The 27,797-nt window shown below is 35.9% G+C and overlaps 2 protein-coding genes across 5 annotated transcripts in view; one reads left to right on the top strand and one right to left on the bottom strand.

Moving 5' to 3' along the window:
• Nucleotides 1-27,797, top strand: part of LOC125682944 (uncharacterized) — a 52,273-nt gene that overhangs the window by 21,426 nt on the left and 3,050 nt on the right. For 2 of the 3 annotated variants that reach the window (XM_048923579.2, XM_048923578.2), the window contains exons 18-27: nucleotides 14,105-14,194; nucleotides 15,193-15,331; nucleotides 16,198-16,324; nucleotides 19,305-19,357; nucleotides 19,488-19,579; nucleotides 19,723-19,849; nucleotides 21,257-21,468; nucleotides 22,302-22,782; nucleotides 24,342-24,650; nucleotides 26,452-27,785. In XM_048923579.2, the coding sequence (XP_048779536.2) occupies nucleotides 14,105-14,194; nucleotides 15,193-15,331; nucleotides 16,198-16,324; nucleotides 19,305-19,357; nucleotides 19,488-19,579; nucleotides 19,723-19,849; nucleotides 21,257-21,468; nucleotides 22,302-22,782; nucleotides 24,342-24,650; nucleotides 26,452-27,785 (2,964 nt within the window). The remainder of the gene's footprint in view (nucleotides 1-14,104; nucleotides 14,195-15,192; nucleotides 15,332-16,197; nucleotides 16,325-19,304; nucleotides 19,358-19,487; nucleotides 19,580-19,722; nucleotides 19,850-21,256; nucleotides 21,469-22,301; nucleotides 22,783-24,341; nucleotides 24,651-26,451; nucleotides 27,786-27,797) is intronic. The other variant, XM_048923580.2, reaches the window with a different exon arrangement.
• LOC125682946 (uncharacterized) lies at nucleotides 173-5,389 on the bottom strand. 2 transcript variants are annotated; one of them, XM_048923584.2, is made up of 4 exons: nucleotides 4,556-5,389; nucleotides 4,174-4,238; nucleotides 3,168-4,038; nucleotides 173-1,236 (listed from the first exon to the last, which is right to left on the bottom strand). In XM_048923584.2, exons 3-4 carry the CDS (start codon nucleotides 3,431-3,433, stop codon nucleotides 585-587), a joined length of 918 nt encoding a protein of 305 aa, XP_048779541.1. In that variant the 5' UTR covers nucleotides 3,434-4,038; nucleotides 4,174-4,238; nucleotides 4,556-5,389; the 3' UTR covers nucleotides 173-584. The 2 variants fall into 2 exon arrangements, with proteins under 2 accessions (XP_048779541.1, XP_048779540.1); XM_048923583.2 differs by lacking the exon at nucleotides 4,174-4,238.

The raw sequence follows: 27,797 nt of genomic DNA, 5'->3' as shown, positions 1-27,797 counted from the left end.
CAATTTTCCATCCACAATGAGTTTTTAAAAAATCAGGAAATTATTGCAACTTTTCAGTATAATTTAAGAATGGATAAAAACCATTTCTGATGCCTTTATTTTGTAGATTTTTAAGAAACAAAATGTTTTTGGAACTTTGATAGGTTGAAGATTAACAGATGTAAAACATAAAGTGAATGAAACATGATTTTATTTTTTTTATATACATTTACGTATATACAGAAGTATGTACATTTTTAAAATATAAATATAATACTTTTTCTCCAATACCCTGTACAGTACCTTACAGGAGAGGACTAAAAACCCAGATCTAGGTGGAATATCATCAATACATCACAGACAGAGAGCCACAAAAACAAAGGAGAAATGAGCCATTTTTATGATGATATATGGATTTTGATGAACAGTCACCTGTGAATATAAGAGGGTTTTTACCCTTACAGATTCATTCACTATTAGTTTCTGCTGATTACTATCCACCATGAGCTGACGTAGAACAACACATCTTATAAGTATTGCACATATTGCCATGTTTCATTGTCTGTAACACAAAAAGTGTAGTTGATGAAATCAAGGGAGACAATTCAGAGACAGAGAATCATCAGAGTCACAAGCACCTGCCAGATACCAATTGCACTGAGTGTCAGGTGACTGGCAGAGGAATTCTGGGACATAGAAACTGCCTCATTTGCGTAGTTATAAGCCCTGTTGGAATCCATGAGGTACTGAACTTTGTTGTCAGAGTTTGTATTCCCAATCACTATATACAGCCAGTGTAGGATACCCCTCCCCCTCACTGAGCTGGAGAAGTCCTTGGATACTGATTTCTGAGAAATGTCACTGAAAAGTTTGTCTTTGGAATTTAAAGTAGTAGGTACTCCTGAGTCCATAACTAATTCTGGCAAGACTATTCTATCCAAGAATGTGATAACACTAATACTGTCCTGGGGTTTTTTGCCGATGGGTGGAGGGAATTTGTCTCCCTCTATTGGTAAGTCATTGTGTATTAAATACGGAAGGGGGTTTTGCGTAGAGGCACTAACTGTTTTTGTTCCAAGTGTTTGGTCTGTCTTTGATTCGATTATGTCTTTAGAGGAGTTTGTGTTAATATTACACATTTGATTGACCACAGGAACCCAGGACTGGTCAAGGCTTTTTTGGACAGTGGTATAACTGGATGTTGTTGGACAGTTGGTCAGATATGTATGGACACATAGCAACATCTTCTTGTATTTCCTGAAGAAGAAAAAAAAATGATGACTTGGTGTACAATGATTCTTTTATCTTAATGAATTTAAATATTATATATCTCTGTAAATGCAGAAAATTGCAAAAGAAAAAAAAACCAGGATGTTCTTGATAAAGGTGATAATGGAATAAAAGATAAAGAGAAGGAAATATATCTGTCTAGTGAAGAATGTAGAGAAGACATCATCACTGAAGAATGTTTAATGACGACATTGCATGTGCCAAAATCGAAGCAAAGTATTTACAGCTTAACGTTTTTCTTGATATCAAAGAAGACGGAAGTGAACTAGCTTTACAATAGGTTCTCATCTATTTCTAGAGTGCCGAATCACTCCACTTGTCTGACCAATAATTTGGGAATTCAAAGGTTGTCAAAATTTCTCCTTATTATTTTTATGACTAGGTTTCTTCATTTTTCCATGTGATGGGGAAATTAGGCTTCTGTTGATCGCTGCGATTGTTTGAGGGAAGCTGAGGCTGTAAGATGTTATGAATGGATCTAATTACATGTGACTCAGTGAACATCATGGTCAATATGATATCAGCAGCTATTCTTAAACTAATGACGATAGAAAACTTTGCTCTCTCCCTCACTCATCAATAACATGGGGCCCCCATCAGTGATCAGATTTCGATCAGGCTCGTTCATTAGCTTAACATTTATATGGAAGACAGGTTTATGAGATCACAGATCAATATATTAATCAAATTAATTAGACTGAATACTTTTTCCCCTTTTTTGTTACCCTGTATATAAAAAAATTTAACACTTGTAGATATCTATCATCCATTATTCAAATAGTATTTTACAAATTTCGGAACATAAAAAATTAAAATAAATTTTTATATGAAGTCTCATATGGCATTTTCCAATTCTTTTGTGTTAAATGATATGGTTTCTCAATATCAGATAATTTCCTTTAAAATTATACACCAAAACAAATTTTTCAAGATCAGGTTTCTCTCTGATGTTGGGGAAATATCATGTATAAAATCAACACGTTTCAATTTAAATCTACCCATCAAAAATAATTGCAAAGTTGTGCATGAAATTTTAATGATGTGTCATACTTATGCAAAATTGTGTTCGAACTCTCTGTGAGGAAGGCCTTTGGGTGTGATGAGAGACTTAATTTTAAATGCTTGTTATTCAAATGAGGGCTTAGAAAAGCTGAAGTGGTTTATTAAGAGGTGGTGGATGGTAAATTGATTTTCTATGTAACCTTTGTTTTCTTGAGATGCATAATGCAGCTGTTAGATTTTTTTTTTTAAATTCTGTATTTTGAATATTTGATGAGCCGGATGTGTTATTTTTCTGCATCCGTAATTTTTCCTGATGATAGCTTTACACACTGGTATAATTATAGAGGATAATGAAGATTGTACAAACTTCACCAGTACTCATTAGCAAACATACATCAATCTAATCAAGCATGAACATTTACACACTCCATTGCACCCGACTGAATGGATTCAGTTTGAGAAGAATCTAATGGAACCTGATGAAAATATTCAGTTATCCTTTCAGCTTAGAGTCCTTGTAGAATATCAATTAATTATATTTTTAGAATTTGTTTATTCTGTTAGCTGCAGTAAGTTTTTGATGAGTTTTTGTAGTAAATAATTATTAAAAAGTGTGATTATGATTGTTTGCACTGCCTAGGAAGTTAACAGTATATATATAAATTAATTTAATTAAACATTCAGAGAATAGTAACATTATGCCATATTTCAGAACCAAACATTTTAAGTAATTATTGTATGATTTCTTTAAAATTATGTCTTTCCTTCACTTGAATTTTTCTGAAGTATTCAGTAATAATTAGGTTTATACTGTCCAACAGTATGTTACATGAAAGGACTGGTGAAGTGCAAATTGTTTCGACTCGGAGCAATAAATTACAAAATACATTTCTTACCTGCAAGCATGCTTGATGAAAATTTGGTAAACAAAAGGATTTTCTGGTTTGATGTGTGTGTATTGTTTGACTTTACGAGAAAATGGTTGGATGCAGTGGAAAATCTGAGATGAAAAAGCCTCTTCACAGTTGGAACGAATTTTCTGTGTCTTTTCCAAGTTTTCTGTGTCTTTGTAATCCATTGCAATTTTTGCCTTACTCCAAGAGGCTATGCTCACTGTTATAAATCCATATAGAACGATGATTGGAGGTACAGCCAGCTTCATAGCTAACACAATCTGAGGACACTACTACAAATGTTTTATTGTATTCCTTAGATATAGAGGAGCATTGTCATCCCCAGTGTTATGTTTCCATTACTGTTCTGTCTTTAAGTTCCAGTTGATGTGGATCTCCTTTGTTTACAAACAATCAAAGCAGCCTTTTGAAGTATGGCCTTCTCCTCTCTGCATACTCAATTCAGCTCTGAGATTTTTTTTCCCAGTATCACAATTTATTATATTTTTGTCAATGACTTGCATAAAAGATCATATTGAATGCAAAAATCTGCTGATCACTGGGGGTTAGATGAACTCGTTAAAAAGTTTGATAATTTGTGAACCACAGAAGCTATGCCTTTGGATTGTTCGCCTCATGCAGTCAATTTAACCTTGTGGAGTAAATTCCAGGGATTACAATAGTTTTGCTGGGGGTGCTAACTCCGATTATGTCCACTGATTTATATCGGTAGTTGTGATTGTTTGGTGGGGTCTTTAGGAAGTCGCTGATCCGTGACCACTGCCTCCTGAGCAGAAGATGATGTATTCTGTCATTGGACGGTTCCAAAGTCTTTTATAGCACAGCTCTCGACTCCCACATCGCATGGAATGTACTGAAGTATTAACAATCACGTTACAAAATCAGATATTGATCAGATTAATGATACAACAGATTAAACTAACCTAGCTTTTTGTATAGTCATAATTTTTGCAAACTAATCTTAAATGAAATACAAATGGAGACTTACTTTAGTTTTGAGGACTTGACTACACCAGACCAGAAAACTTGACCAGCTGTTTCAAATTAAGCTTTCTAGAAATTTTTATGGAAAATCTTTAATGACATTATTACATCTTTTGTGAGTGAATCAAATCACCAGCTGACCTAATTACATGTCTGTACCAATATCTCTGTGGATGAGTAATCTATTCAGTCCTGAGTTAAAGACATTAGTAGGAGTGCTAATTACCACATTCCCTCAATGATCAACCCCTAGGAAATTTAATTATGGATGACAGATGATTTCAATTATTATGTCATGTCCTCATATGGAAGTCAGGTCTGATACTATGTTAAAATTCTTTAACGTGAACTGTAAAGTTTGTGTTTGAAATATTAATAGAACTTACCTCCAGTCTGTTAGAAGCGATATTAAATGAGCTGTACACAGGTAAACTGCATGTGACCAGTTTAGTGATTTTGGGACACAGTTGTTCTTAGGTTAGAGTATTTCCCCTGACTTTCACAACTCGCCCACCAGAATCAGCAGGAGCCTTTCTTTTCCTTGGGAAGTGAGAATACCAATAAGAATTTTGACACCACTAAGGATGGACCCCTTGACTTTGTCTGCAGGGGGCTTCACACTTTTCAAAATGACCGATGGTCATGGAGTCCATCAAACTCACTACTGTGACATAATAGTATTGTAGCTGATGAAATATTAATCCAAGTAGTTCACACTCTGCTCCAAGCTATGGGCTACCATAAATAAAGAAATCCACAAGACAGATATCTGGGAATAGGAATGACCAGTCTTTCTTTAATTGAGAAAGTGTAATTAGTCCCTTCTTTCCACATTGATTGCAACTGAATAAACTTTTATTTGAAAATAAATCACGGGAATGTCAGGTGTGCTCTGACGGGTGAATAATACTGATTCTGAATCTCAGCAAGCTCCCCACTGTGGAGCAGGCTGTCTGCTGCTGATAGGTAATTCTGCAATGATTGATAACAAACAGGTAACCATTAGGACTGACCAGGGGCAGAGGTTAGAGTTGGTGGATTTACACAAACTTCTTCTGTCTGATAGCTCTCAGCCACAGTGCCTTATTGAGATCAGACGCTGAAGTGTTGTGATTAGACTGTTTATGAAGAGATATAACCCTTGGATACATGAAGTACTGAAACAGCTGGCAGAGCCACACATGACAATTACGTATTATCATAACAAGGCCCAATATCGTCAGCACTTTATTTAGAATTCTACACTTAATTAATGTGTTCTATTTATACAGTTGACTGTAAACATCACTACTGCAGACAAATACACACACATTGAATATTTTCATCCCTGCAGGACTTAAATCTTTTTTTTTTCTTTTTTTTTTCTTTAGATGTAGGTGGTCTATTTTTTCATGACTTCATCAGTATACTATAATTCTATAATTAACAAGAGTACACTAGTTCTTGATCTTTATTGAAGTCTGCAGATTCTGATCTAACTGATCTTCTGATCAATACTGGACTGGACACACTGGATGGCCAACAGCTTCCTGTAGCTTCCGTAGTTTTATTGTGCCCTAATGTTCACATTTCTGTAATGTTCCTGTCACTTTTGTTCCTCTGTCAGGGTCTGGGTATTGTGTCTCTACATTTTCAGTAATGGCTTGTGACTTGTGCCATCAGGTTTAGCTTGCCCAAGTTAGAGATTTAAGTGAGCTTTTCTGAATGATCCCTAGTCTCTAAGATATTATGACTTCTCCAGTAATGGTGCATACTAAATCATCACATAAATGTGTCTACATTTATCATGTTTCTGGTTTGGGGGGGGGGGGGTGTTAAATTGTAAACATGGCCATTTTGATTTTGGCTCTTGCTTTTAATATGCTTAGATAATGACAATATTAATTATTCTGTGGACTGTTAGTCTTATCTCCAGAAAGACTTCATGCCATGTCACCAGACTTTTCTCAGATGCTCATCCTGTAGTTTTATGGATGTATAAATTTCATGACTGAGCAATTTTAAATCAGGACAAATATTGTTATAAATCCTAGTTACTCATTGAAGGATCAGAATCTGAAATACAGTCATGCAAGGTGATGTTGGTGCTCCTCCTTATAGCTGAATTGTAATATATCTACTTTCATTTAAGAAGCTGATGATACTGCTGTGTTTCAGTTGAGCCATGGTGGCCTGTTGCCCTCTTGTTTCTGTCCATTTATTTCTGCTGGGGAGGGGGGGGGGGTCTGGCAGTTGTCTTTACATAACAAGTTGAAGATTAGGCCAATTCAACTTAATTCAGTTGGTAGATTATCATCCAGGGTCACCAAAAAGTAAAGGGCGGGTGGGAAGATTTTATTTTTTAATTTTTATTTTCTTAGAAAAATATTAATGACAAACGAGTTTTTGTCAACAGAAGTGCATCATATAATGTCAGATGGATATCAGTCTATGTTTATTTCACAGACGAATATTCCAGTTAAAGCTTTAATTTCAAACACAGAAAGATACCAAACTTCTTTAAGATATAAAGAACATTAATCCCTTCCTTTCATTTACACCCGTAAGGACGTGAGAAATTAAGAAAACCATATCTATTTCTTCATGTGGCTTTTCATGTTGCTATACCGGAAATGTAAACAAGAAGTGTAAATACCTGAGTCGGACATGAAAATTTTCCGGAAATCACAAGTTTCGCAACATAAAAAAAATTAGGGGCTTGCCGATTTTTGAGAGGCGGGCGGGGATGATAATCTATCTATTAAGTTGAATTGGCCTTAATACAGTTAGCATACATTCTGTTTAATCCTAAACTCTGTGTTGGCCTACATTCTGTTTAATCCTATAATCTGTGTTAACCTCCATTCTGTTCAATCCTATAATCTGTGTTAACCTACATTCTGTTTAATCCTATAATCTGTGTTAGCCGACATTCTGTTTAATCCTATAATCTGTGTTAACCGACATTCTGTTCAATCCTATAATCTGTGTTAACCTACATTCTGTTTAATCCTATAATCTGTGTTAGCCTCTATTCTGTTTAATCCTAAACTCTGTGTTGGCCTACATTCTGTTTAATCCTATAATCTGTGTTAGCCTCCATTCTGTTTAATTCTATAATCTGTGTTAACCTACATTCTGTTTAATCCTATAATCTGTGTTAGCCTCCATTCTGTTTAATTCTATAATCTGTGTTAACCTACATTCTGTTTAATCCTATAATCTGTGTTAACCTACATTCTGTTTAATTCTATAATCTGTGTTAGCCTCCATTCTGTTTAATCCTATAATCTGTGTTAACCTACATTTTGTTTAATCCTATAATCTGTGTTAGCCGACATTCTGTTTAATCCTATAATCTGTGTTAAACTACATTCTGTTTAATCCTATAATCTGTGTTAGCCGATATTCTGATTAATCCTATACTCTGTGTTAGCCTCCATTCTGTTCAATCCTATAATCTGTTTTAAGCTACATTCTGTTTAATCCTATAATCTGTGTTAGCCTCCATTCTGTTCAATCCTATAATCTGTGTTAACCTACATTCTGTTTAATCCTATAATCTGTGTTAACCTACATTTTGTTTAATCCTATAATCTGTGTTAACCTACATTCTGTTTGATTCTATAATCTGTGTTAACCTACATTCTGTTTAATCCTATAATCTGTGTTAACCTACATTCTGTTTGATTCTATAATCTGTGTTACCCTACATTCTGTTTAATCCTATAATCTGTGTTGGACTACATTCTGTTTAATCCTATAATCTGTATTGGCCTACATTCTGTCTAATCCTATACTATGTGTTGGCCTATATTCTGTTTAATTCTACATTCTGTATCTTTCTACATTCTATCTAATTTGACTTTCTGTCTAATCTTACATCCTGCTCAATTCTATGTTCTGTCAATAATTTAATACAAAATTTGCCTGTCAGAGCAATTAGATAGCAGTAACAGTTGTAAACTTGTGAACTTGAATAGTTGTCTGAAAGAGGATATAATAATAGTTTTGTTAGAAAGTTTTCAACATGTGGAAGATAGGTACCATCTGTCAGAAAGATCTGGGCAATTTTAGAATAAATGTATTCATAATGTGCATGTTGGTGTAAAAGAATGAACTGTGTGTGATACTTTAACAAATACCCAATAGTGAGATTTTATCAGAGAAAGGAAATGTTATCAGAAGGAAGATAGTGTATGTCTGCTGCTGGTAGTGAAAACAGGGAAGTTACTGAAACCCAGAGGGAGCCTTATGCAAGCTGGCAGAACGAGTTCCTGGCACAGACGTGTGGTGGGCTTTTGTCAGTAATTAGCAGTGTCATTCATCTATGGAAGACAAACATGACTGGGGAGGCACATGTTGTGCTACAATTGGAGATTCTGGTGATTCTATCAATGAGATGTTTGCTCTATTGCCTGTAATTATCACTAATTGCTGCAACCTCTCTTCCCCCATATCTCCTCATCAGGAATGGTATGGGGGGTATATGATTTATCACAACATGTAATCTGGAAGTGAGAACATTAAGCAGTTTTTTTCTTGTCATCAGATACATAGGGTCACATTATTGCAGGCATTGATGTGAGAGGATGTGGGTAACCTTTACACTTCTACATACTGATCACTACTGGCTGTAATCCACCCGTCAGGTTCTACTGGAGTAGTGACAACAATAAACAATGCATCAAAGACTAGTGTACAGTTTCAGTAGAAAGCAATACACTATAAATGCAGAGCATTACATCGTTATGTATATATATAATTGTGTTCATACTTGTAGAATATTGCAGTGTTTTTTAAACAAATATTCAAAGATGAAAAGGCAACACATTTTACTTAAAACTGAGTGAATGATGGAAAATTGAAATAATCATTTGCTTTGGTACTTTTTACAGTTGTAGACTATCACAAAACATGTGGCATACCATCATGTCTTGTCCTAGCTAGCTTATATCCATGTAGAGAAGAAAAAAACCGATCTGCGGTATTTTGGAGGAATAAATTGTTAAATACAGGAAAGACGATCTTTTGAATGGTTTATTTGCATTTATCTCTGTCCGTTAAAAGATTGAATACCAGAATGGAATGTGGTTTGGCCGTCTGCTGAACTGGTTTGCTTGTAGAAATGTTAATTAAAGTGTTCTCAAATAGAGGAAAAAAGATTTTTGCCCTTAAACAAGAAGAAAACGTGTATTTACTAGGGGATAGTTGCTGCCTCTGTTTAAGGAGGGTGGTCCATCCAAATTTACAATGATCATAGTTATATTCAGATGTGTTTTGTTCCCCCTCCATTCAATTTTCATTCTGGAATGTTTGCCTGACAAAGCCCCTCACTAGCATTAATCACCGGACTGTCACAATGAGAAGCATGCACAAAGGGTCATGGAAGGGGACCATATCACAAGGAGAAGCATAAACAAAGGGCCGTAGAAGGGGACCGTATCCTGAAGTTGGTCCACTGTTGCCTAGGAATTCCTGGCATTGTCCAGGATTCTCTAAGGCTAACGGCAAATGTCTTTCATCCATCTGTTAATTTTTTTTATCACCTGAGATGTACACAAAAGATGTTTCATACCTGACCAAGTTTATCTTGAGGAAATTGCAGAAAAAATACGGTTCTGACAATTTAGCATGTTGGCGATTAATCTGTGTATCTAATTCTGAGTGGCTGACCAGGACATGTCATGGGTCGTAGGTAGCTATAGTTAGCTGCTGGTCAATACAGATTAGGGAGGAAAGAGGAGTCAAGCTGTTTTTAAGTTCTTTGTTCATCATTAGCCATCATTAATGGGAGACTATTGACTATTTAGTGTCAATCAGAGTAAAATTCCTTTTAAAAACTCTGTCCATTCTTGATATTTTGACCACCAGGAAAAAATAGCTGGAACAGCTAGTGGAAAGCTTGGGAGATGTATGTTCCAATACCGGGGGCCATTTTACTAAGGACTTACGAATAAGACCAGTACATGTATTCTATTACATTATCATTTCTATGTATAATTTATGAAAATATGATTTTATGTACTTATCGTCTGCCATTCTTTAGATATGCCATGGATTTACATTTTTTAAAACAATGCAGCAATAAAAGGGTTGTAAAAGGTGCTTTTGGTTTTCAGTCCCTAACCTCTTGGGATATATATTTATATTACTTTTCATATTAGTCTCATTGGTGCACAAAACTCTTTGACTATGACCTGCCCTGAGCTTTGCAGTAGACATGCTGAATGCCAATTGGTGAAATTTTTCGGTACTTTGAATAAAAAGTTACAACAAGAGAGATCAACTTATTTCCTGTTGCTAAAATAACAGTGTTTATTGAAAAAGTTTTGTATAAACAATCAAATTATGATGAATCATCCCTTCTCCTAGGAATCGAGTTCCACAGAATGAAAGGTAATATGAAAATAGGATATTAAATTATATATGAAATATGATGTACATAGATTTGCCGCAGTAGCCTTGATGAAGTTTCACTGCCGTGTGGGAGAGTAATATTGACACTATGAGTTTAATCTGTCACAGGATAATGTGAAAGGAAAAAGGATGCTAGTTTGACAATCCAGTAAAAATGGCAAACCATTGCTAAATATTGACAGAGAGTGGGATGAGTTTAAACTCTTTGCTTTGGATGCAGATTGTGGGCAGGCTGGGGTCCATTGATTCATTGGTCTTATTTACACAGATATTAAATTTGGGTAAAAAAAATATGTATGTATTGTCTATTTAAAAACCGTTCGGGGGGTTCGGAGGGGTTGTTTGATAATGAGAGGAGAGGAGAAGAATAACTCATTAGGAAGACTTGGGTTTCACTCATTGCTGGCTGTGTATAGAGCCAATTATAGACCAAGCAGAATGAATTATTCAGTAGGTGTAGTGGGACAATGGGACATCAAACTTTTGATCTTGTGCATAATCCATTACTGGGGCCAGTGGTCTGGCCATTAATGTCCAGCATATTGGGGGACAGGGTCCTTAATGACCACCTCCCCAAGGGAAGGCCATCATAAAGACCCCAATGTTAGGATATGGATCACCGGCAAATACAGGTCTACTGGGGAGTGAATTAATGTTACAGTATCTAGTCACTAGGAATACACATAAACTGGGAATTCTCGAGGTCAATAGATAATGTATGAAGATCTGGCTGTCTATCTTACTCTGTTCACTGTATTATTGTTGCTGATAACTTAAGATGAAATGGCTGATATATATATTTATCTATAAAACATGTCTGAAGATTTTTTTGAAATGAAAGAGCTTTCGTTTTACAACGTGTCGTCATATTTTATTTCATTTTTTACTTATTGATTACTGGACACAGTCAATTTTCACATTTGGATAAATTTTATATGTGTGTATATATATATATATATATATATATATATATATAATAGCAATTATGTGTTTGCTATTTAAAAGGGTTTTTAAAGGTAATGTAGTGTAGTGTACAAATATAAAGTATCACTCATAGAACAAATCAATTGGCACCAAATTTTAATGATTTTGAGAAGGAAAGAAATCTTGTGACAAATTTTGCATTTATTAATTGATGTCTCTCATATTACCTGGGCACATTGCATCAGTGACAGAAATATAGGCCTATTTATAGTGACTTATTGATATGTAGTTTGGAACACCTGCCTTCAGGTACAGATTATAAATGGTTCATCCTAGATCACGCTCAGATGCAGTTTAGTCGTCATAATTAGGGAAAAAAAGGCATAGATCTTGGATAACATATCAAGTTCATGCCATCACGTGGCACTTTCCTACAGAAAGGCTGCACGCGACAGCTGTCAGTGATATGGCGTTAAAAAATCTGGTTAACTTCATAAAACCACTACAAAGTGTAGTCAGATGGAGGTTTTACATGATATTAAAACACAATTTGTGCAACACCTTTGTTGTTTTTTAGGTACTCGATGTTATGTGTATATATAGACTATGTCAATAAGACCCAAGTCTTGCTCATTGTTAACCAATTCGATTACATTCTTTACAAGCTCAATAAAGGAAATACTGAAATAGCTTTCTTTTTTTCATTCATCATTTACATCTCTACTGTTTTGGATTCCGTATTTGTTTTACTAGTTACATTAGACTTATGAAAGAAAGAAAGTACATTGCCATGTTGATCAGGTCTGAGCACTCCCTGAGTATGATCAAGGACCCAGATCATTTAAGCCAGAGGACTTTATCAATGGAAGGCGTGGGAGACTCTATTTTAAAATTATCTATCAAATGTGACAATTTCGACCGTTACTACGTACACCTAGAGTGTCTATTTCCTTTCTGTTAGAAATGTAACATTAGCTCTGTAAGATTTTTTCAATCCATAGGCTACCAAATATTTATCAGTAACACTGTATGGTAGATATGTCAGAAATTTACATATCAACAGAAAGCAAATGACAGGTGAATTTTTGGATTTTGATATTTTTTTTCTTCACAAAAATATTGAATTGCAACAGATAGCTATGTAAATTTTCCTCGCCTGAAGTTGAAAGTCTTGCAGAAAGGGGGAAAAATCAATGTATGAACGCAAATTTAGAAGTATGACTGGTCTGTTGGTAGACTAGTGAGTCATTTGACCAAATAGATATATCAATACATATATCTGTTTAATTTAATTTTCACAACTCAATTTCAAGGGCTGCCAAGAAATTGCACTTAACAATGTGCAGTTTAGTCCCAGGGGTTTAGGGTGACCTGGAATCTTGGTGATATCATGATTGATACATTGTTGTGAGGCAGTGTCAAGATTAAGGTGATTCTTGCAATAAAGCAAACAGATAATAAAAACACTCCATAGAACTCTAACAGATCTCAGATGAGGAAAGTTATTGAGATTATGAAGACCTAAGATCTGTATTAGTTTGATAATGAATTCAATGTGGTCTCATTGAACATCAATCAGACATTTTTGTTGTTGTGGCATATGCTCTCTAAGCCATTATTAAGCTTCGTGGTTCTGTGCTTGGGGAACCAGAGGCCAATGGGTCATAGTTTGTGTTCTTGCTTATGAACAACATTACAGTGATGTTTATTGATATCAGTTTATTGAAACTTTTTCTTGTGGCGTTTGATATGATTAGCAGAGGAAGTAGATCTGCCAATTACAGATGAAATTGTGGTCCTGCAAGAGTTCACAGAGATTCTGTGCAGATTATGTACAATTACGGCAATAGGCTGGAAGTCCACGTCGGGCATAATTAGGGAACTGTTCGATAGGCTAGGTGCGAGACAGAGTTTATCTGTGGACATGTGATCTCTGTTCCCGATCACTTATACCTACATAAATGTTAGCCTACTGAAGTCATTCCATTGTGTCTGTAGGTATATATAACAAGGAACACACTCATTTTAGTGCAGAGTTTTTGCTTCAGGGATCAGACAACTATTAAACGCTGCATAATGTGGTCCAATCAGAAAAAATGTGCTGATTCAACAAATATTTGTTTTTTAGTTAACATTTACAGGAAACACACTGGCTGCTTATCGGGATATAAAAAGTGTTGAAAAGTTGCACTAATTGCAGAAATACATGAAAACTTTATTGATCATATAAAAAATCAATAGAATGAACAAAGTAATGTTAAAGTAAATCTTAATTCCCCCTTGCTGTACATGATGAGAAGCATGGAAGTAATAGTTTTTGATAAGCTTTGCATGATGAAAATGAATAATCAAATTCTTTATGGCAATTTTTTCTTGTTCATCAAATTAGCTGTATTTCATTGATCTGAAATCATCAGTCATCCATCACACCTTCAAGTTTTTTTTTTTATTTAGACCATCCACCTATACTGTGTTTCTGCAGCTCTGAAGTAAATTTGAAAAGAATTATTTATTCAAAGATTTTAAATTGCTAATGCTTTAATCATAGTAATATTTTGAATATTCATTCCAAATTTAATTTTCGTAACCACTAGATTTTTATTTTCTGGCAGCAAAAAGAGAAGCTGAGACGAGAACAAGAGAACATGCCTCGAAGGACATCTTACAGAATCGAGCTAAAGCGACTTGAACAAATGGAACAGGTAGACGCTGCTCAAAACCAACAGCATAGCAGACATATTATAATTTACTATACAAATTCCAATATACCATACATATACAATTTACTATACAAATTCCAATATACCATACATATACAATTTACTATACAAATTCCAATATACCATGGATATACAATTTACTATACAAATTCCAATATACCATGGATATACTATTTACTATACAAATTCCAATATACCATATATATACAATTTACTATACAAATTCCAATATACCATATATATACAATTTACTATACAAATTCCAATATACCATACATATACAATTTACTATACAAATTCCAATATACCATGCATATACCATGCATATACAATTTACTATACAAATTCCAATATACCATACATATACAATTTACTATACAAATTTTAATATACCATACATATACAATTTATTATACAAATTCCAATATACCATGGATATACAATTTACTATACAACTTCCAATATACCATACATATACAATTTACTATACAAATTCCAATATACCATATATATACAATTTACTATATAACTTTCAATATACCATGCATATACAATTTACTATACATAGTTTATCATAATTCAAATATGGTGTATCAAACAAAATCATAGAAAGGTTTACATTGGTTCTGCTTTGTGAACTAAAAAAATATTAAACTTTGAATTTTTGTTATTGTTTACTGTTATATAATAAATTTTCCCTACCCATTGATAAAAATGACAACTTTTTCAAGAGAAGAAAGGCAAACAAAGATAATATGTATTGTTTCCTTTACTGCTTTTGTGAAGACATTGGTGTCAATAAAGTTGTTCTTTAAAGTAAATACCTCTTCATTAAACTAAACTTGCATGTATGTAGTTGTCCATAATGTTTATATTCATTTCTCTTCTCACACATTGTGTACATGATATACACTACATACATTTAACCAATTCATAGCACTCTTCACAAATATAAAACTTTTTTCGCAACATTTATCAAGGAGAGAATTTTGGCTGAAGCAAGAGCTGAGGAAGAAAAACAGAGACAGGCTGAGGAAGAGGAACGGAGAAAGAAACTAGAGGCTGAAAGAGAGGAAGAAGAAAAGAAAGCCAGGGAGGAAAGGCAAAGGGCGAGGGAGGGTAAGGAAGAGTGGGGGGGGGGTTAAGGAGTAAAGACAAAGGGCCAAGGAGGGTAAGAAAGAGTGGGAGGGGGGTGGGGGAGAAGTAAAGGATAAAGGCAGAGGGCCAGGGAGGGTAAGGAGGAATGAGGGGGGGAGAAGTAAGAGATCAAGGCAGAGGGTCGGGGAAGGTAAGGAAGAATGAGGGGAGGGGGGAGTAGTAAGGGCAGAGGGTCAGGGAAGGTAAGGAGGAACGAGGGGGGGGGGGGGGTAAGGGATAAAGACAGAGGGTCTGAGGGGGGGTGGAGAAGTAAAGGATAAAGGCAGAGGGCCAGGGAAGAGAAGGAAGAATAGGGGGATTAAGGAATAAATTCAGAGGGTAAGGAAGAATTAAGAAACATAGGAATGAGGGCAGGGAGGGGTAAGGGAAATTTGGGAATAAAGTAATAGAGTTTTGAAGGGTAAGAAGGAATAGGGAGAGAATTAATAGCAGAAGGCTATTGAGACAACATGGGGAGAGAAAGACCTTGCCAAGGAGAGTAAGAGGGAATAGAGCCATGGGGTTAGGGAATAAAGACATAGTAGTAAGACTGAGGAATTAGAGTTATATATTGGAGGGAGGTAAAAGAGAAACAACTGGGCATCGAAGCATAAGTGTAATGGGGAAAATCACAGGAGGAAATGCAGAGAGTTGAAGACAACAAGGATAATATTGTAGAGAAAGAATGTAGTGCAGGGGACAGAGAGGGCAAATAGCATTGTAAAGAAAAGGGTGTGAAGGAAAGAGCCTATTTCATAATCAAGAACTGAAATGGTCAAGTATCTAAATGATGCCTCTTGTTGTAAAACTAATATAACCTTTGTGACATTACTGTGTATGGATTACAGAAAGGGCCAGGAGGTTAGCATTGAGAGAACAGAGGGCTGCTCTTCTGGCAGAGGGTAAAGAAATTCCTCCAGAACTGATGTACGTCGCAAACCCGGGTAACAGCAAGTACGTCGATGATCATGACAGGTTTGTAGTAGTAAACAATATCCGAAGTTTATCACAAAAACTGGAAGATAACTGTCTATTAGTAATTACACATCCTTTTAGTACACCTTATTGGAAGGTGAGCTTTTCTGATAAAAATTTGTATGGCATTTGTAAGTCTGTTAGACTTAAACTTTTCATATTTTCATCCTCTTATGAACTATAATATCAACCCATTCTCACACAAAGTATTCTTGGGGAAAGGGAATTCAAGTTTGATCAAATGGGGGACCATGCCCTTTTCCAAGGGGGGATAATTAAGAAATAGTTTGAATTAGGTTGCATCCTCAAGAATCACTGAACCAGAAAACCAAACTTACCTGAAAGCTTACTTATACTGTATAAGTGGATAGCAGATACAAAGTTGGTGATTTTTCTTCACATTTTTAAGAAGATGATATTGTTGTGAATCTCTGATTCTGAACTTGAAAAACATATGAAATGTACAATATTAAGAATTTCAATATTTATACCCCAGTAATTGGAGGTTTGGGGGTATATAGTTTTTAGTCTGTATATCTGTTTGTTTGGCCATAATCTTTGAATGGATGGTGATAGGGCTTTCATATTTCACATGTTTATTTTTTGTAACAAGACCTATAGGTAGCAAAATTTTTGACCTTGGGGTTTGACCTACTTTTGGAAGACTTGAACCTTGGCCATAACTTTCGAACAGTTAGTTCTAGGGCTTTCATGTTTCACATATGTATTCATTGTGACAGGACAGACCTCTGAGTACCAGAATAACTTTGCTGCCATACTCGGGTATCAGTGTTTCACTAACAGATCTTCTAATAAAAAATAAATCAATAATCTGGATATTTGAATTCAAACATAGTTAATGCTAGAATTATTGCCACTTGATTCATCACTATTTTCACTTTACCACCAACAGCAGGAACATTTTTTATTGTGTATAAATTTTTAGATATGATGCCAAATTTTAATACCACCATCCACCACCCTGTTTTTGAAATAAACTTATATACTAGGGTGTCAATTGTCTCACTATACTAACAAAGGCATGTGATCAGTGAAGTGGTCAATTAGTTGTCGCCTTTGATCATTGGGGAAAATGCCAAATAACAATAGAAGTCCTGGTAATTTTTATTACTTACAGAAACAAATTAATTGCTTAATTGGGATTAGTGTTGTTTTCTGTTTGTAAGAAATTTCCAAATTTGAGATATACATTGTCACAAAGACCAGTGATTTAATTTCAGACAAAATGTGTTTGTATACATTCAATCATGCAAAATAGACTCGGAAACTGTTTTGACTTCTGTCAGAAAAATGAGGAACTCGAGAAGTAACTATTCTTTCATTCATGAAATATTATTATTGTGAATACTAGTGTGATTAACAACAAAAGTCATGGGAAGTGTTTTATTTAAATCGTAACATTGATAGTGACTGCATTTTATCATAAAGTGAAGTATTTTACCTATAATGGATGTGTATATCATAAATGTATTTTAAAATGTTCAATAAATGAAAAGAAAATAGATATTTAGAATGTACAAATACACTGTACATGTGTATGATCAAACTATTGATAGATATGATCTATATTGAAATCCATTGCCAAATTCATTATACCACCTTATTTTCAAAATCACAAAAAAGGTGGGCGATTTAACGAAAATTAACTGTACAATTAATTGGAGTTTTGAAATTTGTTGTGAAATCATAAACCATGCTTCCTCCTTGAAGAGGAGTGTCTGTGTCCCAAGAACAGATGTCCCTAATTGATTGTTTCAGATTTAATCTGTTAGAGAAGTTACATTCTCAGCATGTGCATTTTTGTGCTGTATTTACTACTACAGTAACACAGTATGCCATAGACTATTATAGAACAGATTTACATGGGTAATTGTTTATTAATGTTTTATTCGGGTGAATAGGAGATTTCAAGTGCTCATGTATCAGGTGTGTTCCAGTATTAAAATATGGAAGATTCATTTAACTTTCAATTTCCTGTACCTCAATTTAAATCAGAAATAGACATATTCCATTGACAAATTTCTTTACCACATCAATATTAATATCTGTGGTTTTTCTGAAATTTGATCAGTTAGAATAACAAACACATGTCTTTGATTATGTTGATACTAGCATGTAAATTATTGATCATCTTAGCTTATATTTGAGTAAGCATTGGATTACATCAGCTAAGAAAGATAGCTCCAATTTCCCATAAATGATATACCTAGCTGATAATGCTAAAATTGGGCTCTTCACTAAACATTCTGCTTATATATGGTGTAATGAGGATGCAAGTTTGTTTGAAGTATGGACCTGTAACCAGGTCAGGGATGCAATAGGGGTTTAAAGGAGACTACAGGAAGAATTGTCTTCTTGATAACCACAGGTGTACGGAGTCAGAGTGAGGCAACAAAGAGGGTGTGAAGTTTTATATAGGAATGTATTCAATATATTAGGATTAAGTATTTACATACCATGACCCACAGGGCTAGAATGGGGCTAAAATAGGGGTTTAAAAGTTCTACATGTTAGATATGAAAGATTTAGGATGCGAGTGTTGGATCAGTGTAAATATTGATAAGACTTCAATGCTTGGTTGAGCAATGTAGCCCATGAGCCTGTTTTTCCAAATCTCATTATTTATTTGGCCATTTAAACTCTTAATGTGTTCCTTATCATTAATTCATTAATCATGTCCAGCAATTTTCAATTCCTTGGTTTTTCATGAAAATGTGCTAAATAAACCCAGCTTTTTCACATAAACATTCATGTAATTTCAGAATATTAATTTGGGTTACACCAAAATTATTTCATTTTTCTTCTCACAATCTATGAATCACATAGGGGTGTAGTTAATAGTTTGATCAGCAAGAAAGTAAAGAGATTGATTTTTAACTGAATTATGAACTTGACTTTGTGCACATGGTTGGTCATGCCGCTTTAATGTGTGTTTATGCTATGGTTGTTTGTATTACAGTTACACAAACAAAGTTGAACTTGATGAAGAAGTTGTTGAGGAAATGAACAGAGGTACACATGTTTATACACATTGTAGAGCTGTGAAATTATTTCCCTTGTATCTTCAACACATCACATGCTAAAGATTGGTGGAGTTATTTCCCTTGTATATGTGTCTGAGTGTATGCATCTTTTTTCCCAGTGCTAGAGATGGTGAAGGCCCACAAAGATGCCTGGCCATTTGAGGAACCAGTCACAGAGGAGGATGCGCCAGGTTACCATGACATCATCAGGGTAAGACAGGAAGTTTTGAAGGTTATACAAAAATTGTCTGAAAAATTTGTCTATTAAATTGATCTATAATTTTCAAGAATGAAAAACCCAGTAATCACTTCTGGAATTCTTGGTGCAAACTTACCTTGACTTTGTGTTGACAGAGACCCATGGATCTGGCCACCATTGAGAAAAAGTTGACTAACAGAGCTTACAGAACAAAAAACAGATTTGTCCAGGATCTGAACTTGATGCTGGACAACTGTAGGCTGTACAATGGGGAAAACAGTGGTAGGTAATTTATGGGTAACTGTGGACAGGTTTATAGGAGAAACTGATTGATAACTATGGTCAGTTTTACGGGAAAAACGGGCAGGATGAGGTAATTGATAGATCCAACGGGAAAGATGTGGCCAGTTTTATGGGAAAAGATAGATAACTGGCCAGTTTTATGGGTAAAACAGGGGTAGATAATTTTTAGTTCTATGAGGAAAACAGGCTGGATGAGGTAATTGGTAGATCTGTTTACAGAGAGAACAGTGGTAGGAAATTGATAGTTCCTGTGGAATCATTAGACTGGTGGGTGTGGGTGTCAATTTTCTATTTAGTAGATTCCTATCCCACGAATTTTAAACCACTGTGATATACACAAAATCTTTTAATATTTCAATGTACAGAAAGTATATCCCACAAAATTACATTACAGTAAAACTGAAAATGTAAAAGTCTCAACAATACATGAAAATTCAGCCCCACGAATTTAAATGATTCTGCAGTAACTGTGACCAGAATTACAGGGAAAATGTTAAGGTAATTTATAGAAAAGAGAAGGCAATTTTACACAGAAAATGGGGATGGGCAATTGATAGATAACTGTAGGTAGCATAACAGTTAAAATGGGTGGGTAAGCAGTAGTTAGCTATATGCAGTTTTATGGGCAAACAGTGTTTGGAAATTGATGGATAACTCGGCAGTTTTATGGGGAATGCAGATATGGGTAATTGATAGTAATTAGGCAGTTTTGCAGGGAAAACAGATTCTTTGTACGTTTGATTCTTGAAAAGTGATATTCCAGATTTCCCGACATCAAGATTAAGATTTTATCAATAGAAGACCATGTTTATATTATTTGTTATATCTCTAGATCTGTTTGCAGCTCTATCCTAAGTTGTAGGTTTTGAGTTGTACAGATAAATAGGGGTTGAATAAAAAGGATATCCATTGAAAAAAAGAAACATCAGGGATTCATTTACCACTTGATTTCATTTATATCACGATTTTTACCCTATTTTTCTATTCCACTTTAGTGAACTTGACATCACATGATATACATTTACTTTGTACTCTGCTAAAAATTATGTATTTTGCGATGATGGAAAATGTGCAATTTTTTTAATTGACCTCTTATACGTCATGAAAGAACATGTTATCAAAATTGATGAACCACTTGAAAATCAATATTTCATAACAGATGATAATGGTTACAAAAGGATGTCATGTTACATAGCAATACACAGTGTGATATGGGGAAAAAAATCATGACATAGTCATATCACGTTGGATATACTTGTAGAGGTAATGATGCAATAGATACTAGCATATTGTGTAACAATTTTAAAATATGTTTTTAGCTACTGAAACTTAAATGTTTGGAAGTAGGATTGAGAAGTACAATAACATAATTATATGTGTTTCCAGAGCTTGGAGAAATGGCTGCTAGACTTCAGAGATTTGTGAATAGGATCGTCAAACAGCACCTAGAAAAACACGCAAATTCTTATGAAACTGACGTAGATTTTCATGTCAGTGGACTTGGTGGTAACATCGAGAAAAAGTATCGTCCCAAACGTGGTGCCAGTTCTCGTGCCCGAGACACTCTACGACAGGCCATGGACGATGATGAGTTTGAGGTATTAAGAAAAAATATATCACAAAGTTTGTGTAGAAATCGTTAAAGCATTTCAAAAAGTATCGTCCCAAACATGGTGACAGTTCTCGTGCCCGAGACACTCTACGACAGGCCATGGACGATGATGAGTTTGAGGTACTAAGAAAAAATATATCACAAAGTTTGTGTAGAAATCGTTAAATCATTTCAAAAAGTATCGTCCCAAACATGGTGACAGTTCTCATGCCCGAGACACTCTACAACAGGCCTTGGATGATGATGAGTTTGAGGTATTAAGAAAAAATAGATCACAAAGTTTGTGTAAAAATTGTTAAAGCATTTCAAAAAGTATCGTCCCAAACATGGTGCCAGTTCTCGTGCCCGAGACACTCTACGACAGGCAATGGACGATGATGAGTTTGAGGTATTAAGAAAAAATAGATCACAAAGTTTGTGTAGAAATCGTTAAAGCATTTCAAAATGTTTATACTGGTATATTTGGACATGTATTGTGCTAAATAACTGCTCTGCTTCTGCTATGAGCATACTTATTCTGTAATTAAATAGCAAGCCCTGGTGTTGTGTGAAGATTTGTTAGGACTATCGAAATTGATCCGTGCGTCTCTTTTTATCATTACTAATTATTTGATCCAAAAATAGGATTGCATCTAATTGGCAGTGACTGATCATCAGATAAAGCTCGACATTTCTTGCTTTGTTTGATCTGATGATCCACACCTGTCAACTTGACAGAATCTGACTCTTTGGATCAAGTTACTGTAGTAATAAATGATCTGTAATCTATTCAGTATGTTGTTTTACAGAGTTGATTTATAACTTTTGGTATTTTTGTAGCAACTTACTTTAGATGATGATGATGATGATGATTATGATGATGATTCTGACTCCAACAGCAGCAATTCTAAACATGGCAGGAAAAACCTGAATCGACTCATACCAGAGTTATCTCCTGCTATAAACCTCCGAGAGCTCATCAAGAAGCCACTCGTCATCAATCCCAACTCAGACAGCAAGTTAGAATGGGATCCGGAGAAAAAGATAGTGAGACTGAACGGACAGAATCCAATGAATCCCCAATTTGTAACTCGAGGTGAGACCCAGAAATTCTCACCATACCAGGTGAAATCTGGGTCAGGGAGCAACTGCTTCATTATGGACTCGTCTGGTAATCTTCAGACCTCTGTCAAACACAATGGAAAGACCTTCATCTACCAGCAAAAATATGCTAAAGCCTCAAAATCTACCACACCCAACCAGCAGAGAAGTCTTTTGTCAACTGTTTCACATGCTCAGAAAACACCAGAAAAGTTACCTGGTAAATAACCCTTGTAAATTATGTTCAATGTCTTCAGAGTCGTGAGTTATACAACTCTTTAATGGGGTATGCTCAATGATAAACACAAGTTTACTAGTGGTATGCTGGATTATTTTACTGGAAAGAAGGAAATTTTTTTAGGTGTTGTGCCTGTTGCCTATAAAAGTTTTATGATTAGATGAGACTTAACTGAACTATAAATTTGTTACAATGACAAAGTTTTTCTAATCACTACACCACACAATAAAAGTTATTTGCTTGTCTGTCTGTAGACAGCACCTATTAAAGTGTTTTCTCACCGAATGCAAGTGGAATTAAAAATGAATGTGCTCATGACACATCATGGAGTGTTATTCGAAATAATGGTCAGGATGTTATAACTTGTGTTTCAGTGTCTCAGGTTAAGGACAGCTTATAGGTTTTTAGCTCACCTGAGCTAAAAGCTCAAGTGAGCTTTTCTGATCACCCGTATTCTGGCGTCCGTCTGTCTGTCCGTCTGTAAACTTTTAACATTTTTGACTTCTTCTCAAAAACCACTGGGCCAATTTCAACCTAAGTTGGCACAAAGCATCCTTAGGTAAAGGGAATTCTAAATTGTTAAAATTATGGGCCAGGCCACCTTCCAGAGGGAGATAATCAAGAAAAGGTAAAAATAGAGTAGGGTCATTAAAAAATCTTCTTCTCAAGAACCACTGGGCCAGAAAAGATGAAATTTATAGATAACCTTTATTGGGTAGTGCAGATTATAAATTGTTAAAATGATGGCCCCCGTGGGTCGGATGGGGCCACAATAGGGGATCAAAGTATTACATACAAATATACAGGAAAAATCTTCTTTTTAAGAACCACTGAGCCAGAAAAGCTGAGATTTATATGAAAGCTTCCTGGTATAGTGCAGATTCTAAATTGTTAAAATCCTGGCCCCTGGGGGTCGGATGGGGCCACAATAGGGGATCAAAGTTTTACATACAAATATAAAGGAAAAATCTTTAAAAATCATCTTTTCAAGAACCACTGAGCCAGAAAAGCTGATATTTACATGAAACTTTCTGACATAGTGCAGATTCAAGTTTGTTCAAATCATGGCCCCTGGGGGTAGGATGGGGCCACAAGGGGGGATCAAAGTTTTACATACAAATATATAGGAAAAATCTTTAAAAATCTTCTTCTTAAGAACCATTGGGTCAAAGAAGTTCACATTTACATGAAAGCTTTCTGACATAGTGTAGATTCAAGTTTGCAAAAACCATGGGCTCCAGGGGTAGGTTGGGGCCATAATAGGGACTATGGTTTTACATGCAAATATATATGGAAAGTCTTCGGATATGGACCAAGGTGACTGAGGTGAGCGATGTGGCCCATGGGCCTCTTGTTTCCCCACTGTTTAACAAGTGATATCAAGAGTACACATGTATCAACATTCTTTTCCATGACTGCAGGTGCTCATTTTAATTGCATTTTAGTCTTGTTAGGAAGATTGTAGTTGCATTTAGATCCTAGTTATAAGACATATATTTTTCTAAAGAAATGTATTTTTTAATCTTTCTGAAATGTTTTAGGTCAATCTGAGGTTTTGGCAGGTCATGGACAAAGTGGGGGCACAGTCAAGGTCAGCATGCCGATAACACAGACAGCCTTGACCCCAGGGAACCAGTTTGTTGTTCAGACGCCACAAGGACCTAAAACCATACGCATCGTGTCCAGCCCAGCACAGACTGTATCCTCAGCTCCCTCCACAGTGGTTAGCCAGGCACAGACAGCCACCACAGTGTCATCGGAAGGCATCAAAGTGTCAGCAGGCATGCTTGTGGTAGATGGACAGATCACAGGAATCCCTGTGTCAGGGAAAACGAGAATCATCTATAAAGGTGTGCACCAGATATCATATTTACTACTCATAATTCTAGGAAGAAAAGAAATAGATGCAGCAAATGCATGCATAGCTCTTGCTTGTGATTTATGAAAAGAATTACAAAGATAAATGGCAGAAAGAAATTTCACTGCTCGTGATTAGAATTCATATTCATGGAATTTGTAAGTTTCTGTTTGGCTGTTTGTTGTGAATTTTTTTTACTGATGTTGAGATGTACCAGCTTTAGATGAAGTGTCACAAATTTTGACCTACGTATGGCTCTTATGGCTATAGCAGGAAGGTTCTTTATCATGCCAATACTTACCATTTTTAATGTCATATTCCAAAGACCTGTGACGTAATACCATACACTTGGTGAAGGAACAGTCTCTACCTATTTTAAACTTCCTGGGTTTGACATGGATTGGGGATTGGGAATTGAAGCTGGGCTCCTCAGTTGTGAAGTGAGCACCTTATTCACTGGGCTACCACAAATTAATAAATAGTTTATAGGTAAAGTTTGAAACCATGGACTTCAATATTGATATTTGGAACTAATTAGCAGATTAACAACACCTTTAAAATACCTGATGCCCATTTCATTGTCAACATTTTTAGTTGGGTAAAAATTAACTACATTTGAACTATTTATGCCCCCCCCCCCCCCCTTCAAAGAAGAGGGGCATATTGGTTTGCACCTGTCGGTCGGTCAGTTAGATGGTCCGTCGGTAGACCACGTTGTCCGCTCAATATCTTGAGAGCCATTCACTTGATCGTAATGATATTTCATATGTGGGTTGGTTATGAAAAGAAGAGGACCTCTATTGATTTTCAGGTCAAAGGTCAAGGGGCAATCTTCTCTGGACATAGGAAGTTTCTGTCGCTTAATACCTTGAGAAACCTTTCCTTGACAAACATTAAACTTGGTACACTGATACATTGTAAGGAGTAGATGACCCCTATTGATTTTGAGGTCACGTGGTCAAAGGTCAAGGATCAAACTGGACATACATAATGTAGGAATATACTGACTGCTCAATGTTTAGAGAACCCTTTGCTTGACAGACATCTAACTTGGTACACAGGAGAAGATGATCCCTATTGATTTTGAGGTCACATTGTCAAAGGTCAAGGTTCAAACTGGCCATAGGAATATACTGTCTGCTTAATGTTTAGAGAACCCTTTGCTTGACAGACATCAAACTTTTGGGTTCATATGGTCAAGGGTTAAACTGGAACTGGACATAGTAACATATTATCTCCTATATTTTAAGAATCATTTGCTTGATTGACACCAAACTTGGTACACTGGCACAGAATATAAGGAGTAGATGACCCCTATTAATTTTAAGGTCACATGGTCAATCCATTCTGAACATAGGAAGATATTGTCTGCTCATGCTCAATATCTTGAATTGGTTTGGCACTACTATCAATTAAATGATGCATGTGTATAACCCTTCTAAATTTTGCACCACGAAGGGGGGGGGGGGGGGGGGGGGCTATATGTTTTACAAGCATTTCTTGTTTTAGTACATTTGTAATTTTACGATCAAAACATTTTTCAGAATAGCAGCAATTGGTGCACAGTAGCATTAGTTAATTATTTCAATTGTATGCTAGCAAGAACATGTGAATGTATTTTTTTCATGTTAACATAACTTATGCAGATTTGGGGTTCAAAGTTCAGTGGTATGTTTACTTCAGATTACTGTAAGAAATGTCCAGAGAATTAATTAAAGTGTTATAGTAATAGATAATCATGTGGATATACTTTGTAAATGATTTGTGGATAAAACATTCTCCATGTTTTTCAGCTCCATCTGGTATAGGGTCTCCTGTTATGTCCTCAGGAAAAACTGTAGTTAAACTTGTCACAACACCAGATGGCAATAAGGTCCTACAGAGTGTAGGACAGCCTGCCATTATCAGAGCCATGGCAACACAGCCTCAGAGGCCAGCTACTCAATCACAGCCAGCCATCATACAGGCCCCACCCACCAGGCAAACCATTATCCAATCACCATCCATCAGTCAAACTATCATCCAATCACCAGCCATCAGAATGGCTACCCCTGTGGCTAAGTTACAGGCCAAGGGACGCCTCATACCAGAGCTTTCAGCAGAATCAGGTTTTAGTGGGTTTGTCCCAACCAATTTAGAAGAGGGGGTCAATTCGTCAATATCAACTCCTCAGAACTCAGTAGCTTCCGCCATAATGAAGAGTGTGGAGACCAAACCCATACATAACCAAGCCCAGAATGTTATTCTCAGCATGCTGCCTGGGAACGACTTACTATTGCCAAGCCCAGTACAAAATATCAATAAATACATTGATGATGAAGTGTATGCAAGTATAGGTGGAGACCAGATGAAACAAAATGTGACAGCAGACATTGACACAGTTACCAGTGATCAAAGCAGTGTGGTTGATCAGGTGATGGAAAGTGCCGCCAGTGTTACACTCCCACTGAAACGAAAACTAGAAACTCCTGACAGTGAGATACCCCTCAAATTGTGGCAGGGAAGTGAGAGAGTAATAGAAAACCAGGATATTTCTACTGTGACTCAAATACCCACCGTGTCCTCAATACCAACAGGTGTTACCACTGAACCGATAGTTTCCAATGTTCCTGTAGGTTCAACTGTGCGTATAGTATCAAGTACACCAGTGATTTCCAATTTCCCAGCTGTGTCCAGTGTTCTCGGAAGTCCCAGTGTACAGTTAGTTTCCAGTGCATCAGAAGTCTCCAGTTTGGGATCCGGTGCACAGCTTGTGTCCTCTGTGCCAGTACTTTCCACTGTCTCAGTGGGGTCTGCCATTCAGATCATGCCATTGATAACTTGTGGTGTAAATGTGACATCTCAAAACAAAGTAGTGGTGGAGAATTCAAGTAAGAAAGGCAATTTATTTGACAATTTAGAGACACTTGTACCTAACACCAAACCTTCTGCTGTGACAAATGGGATTTTTGACCAGGGTCCTCTAAATCCAAGTTCATCTCCGCCCAAAGCCTCACCCCCAGTCTTTAAGCTGTCCCCAGAAGTGATGAACAAAGTCTCTATGTTTGCTGCCAACCTCCACTCCAATTCTCTTACCAGTAAACTACAGGGATTAACAAAATCACCATCTAAATCTGCACCCGTACAAGTAATTTCATAA

The sequence above is a fragment of the Ostrea edulis genome, chromosome 6 (assembly GCF_947568905.1).
Source record: "Ostrea edulis chromosome 6, xbOstEdul1.1, whole genome shotgun sequence".
Classification (NCBI taxonomy): domain Eukaryota; kingdom Metazoa; phylum Mollusca; class Bivalvia; order Ostreida; family Ostreidae; genus Ostrea; species Ostrea edulis.
The sequence above is the reverse complement of the archived record's forward strand: the minus strand, read 5'-3'. Positions and strand labels throughout refer to the sequence as shown.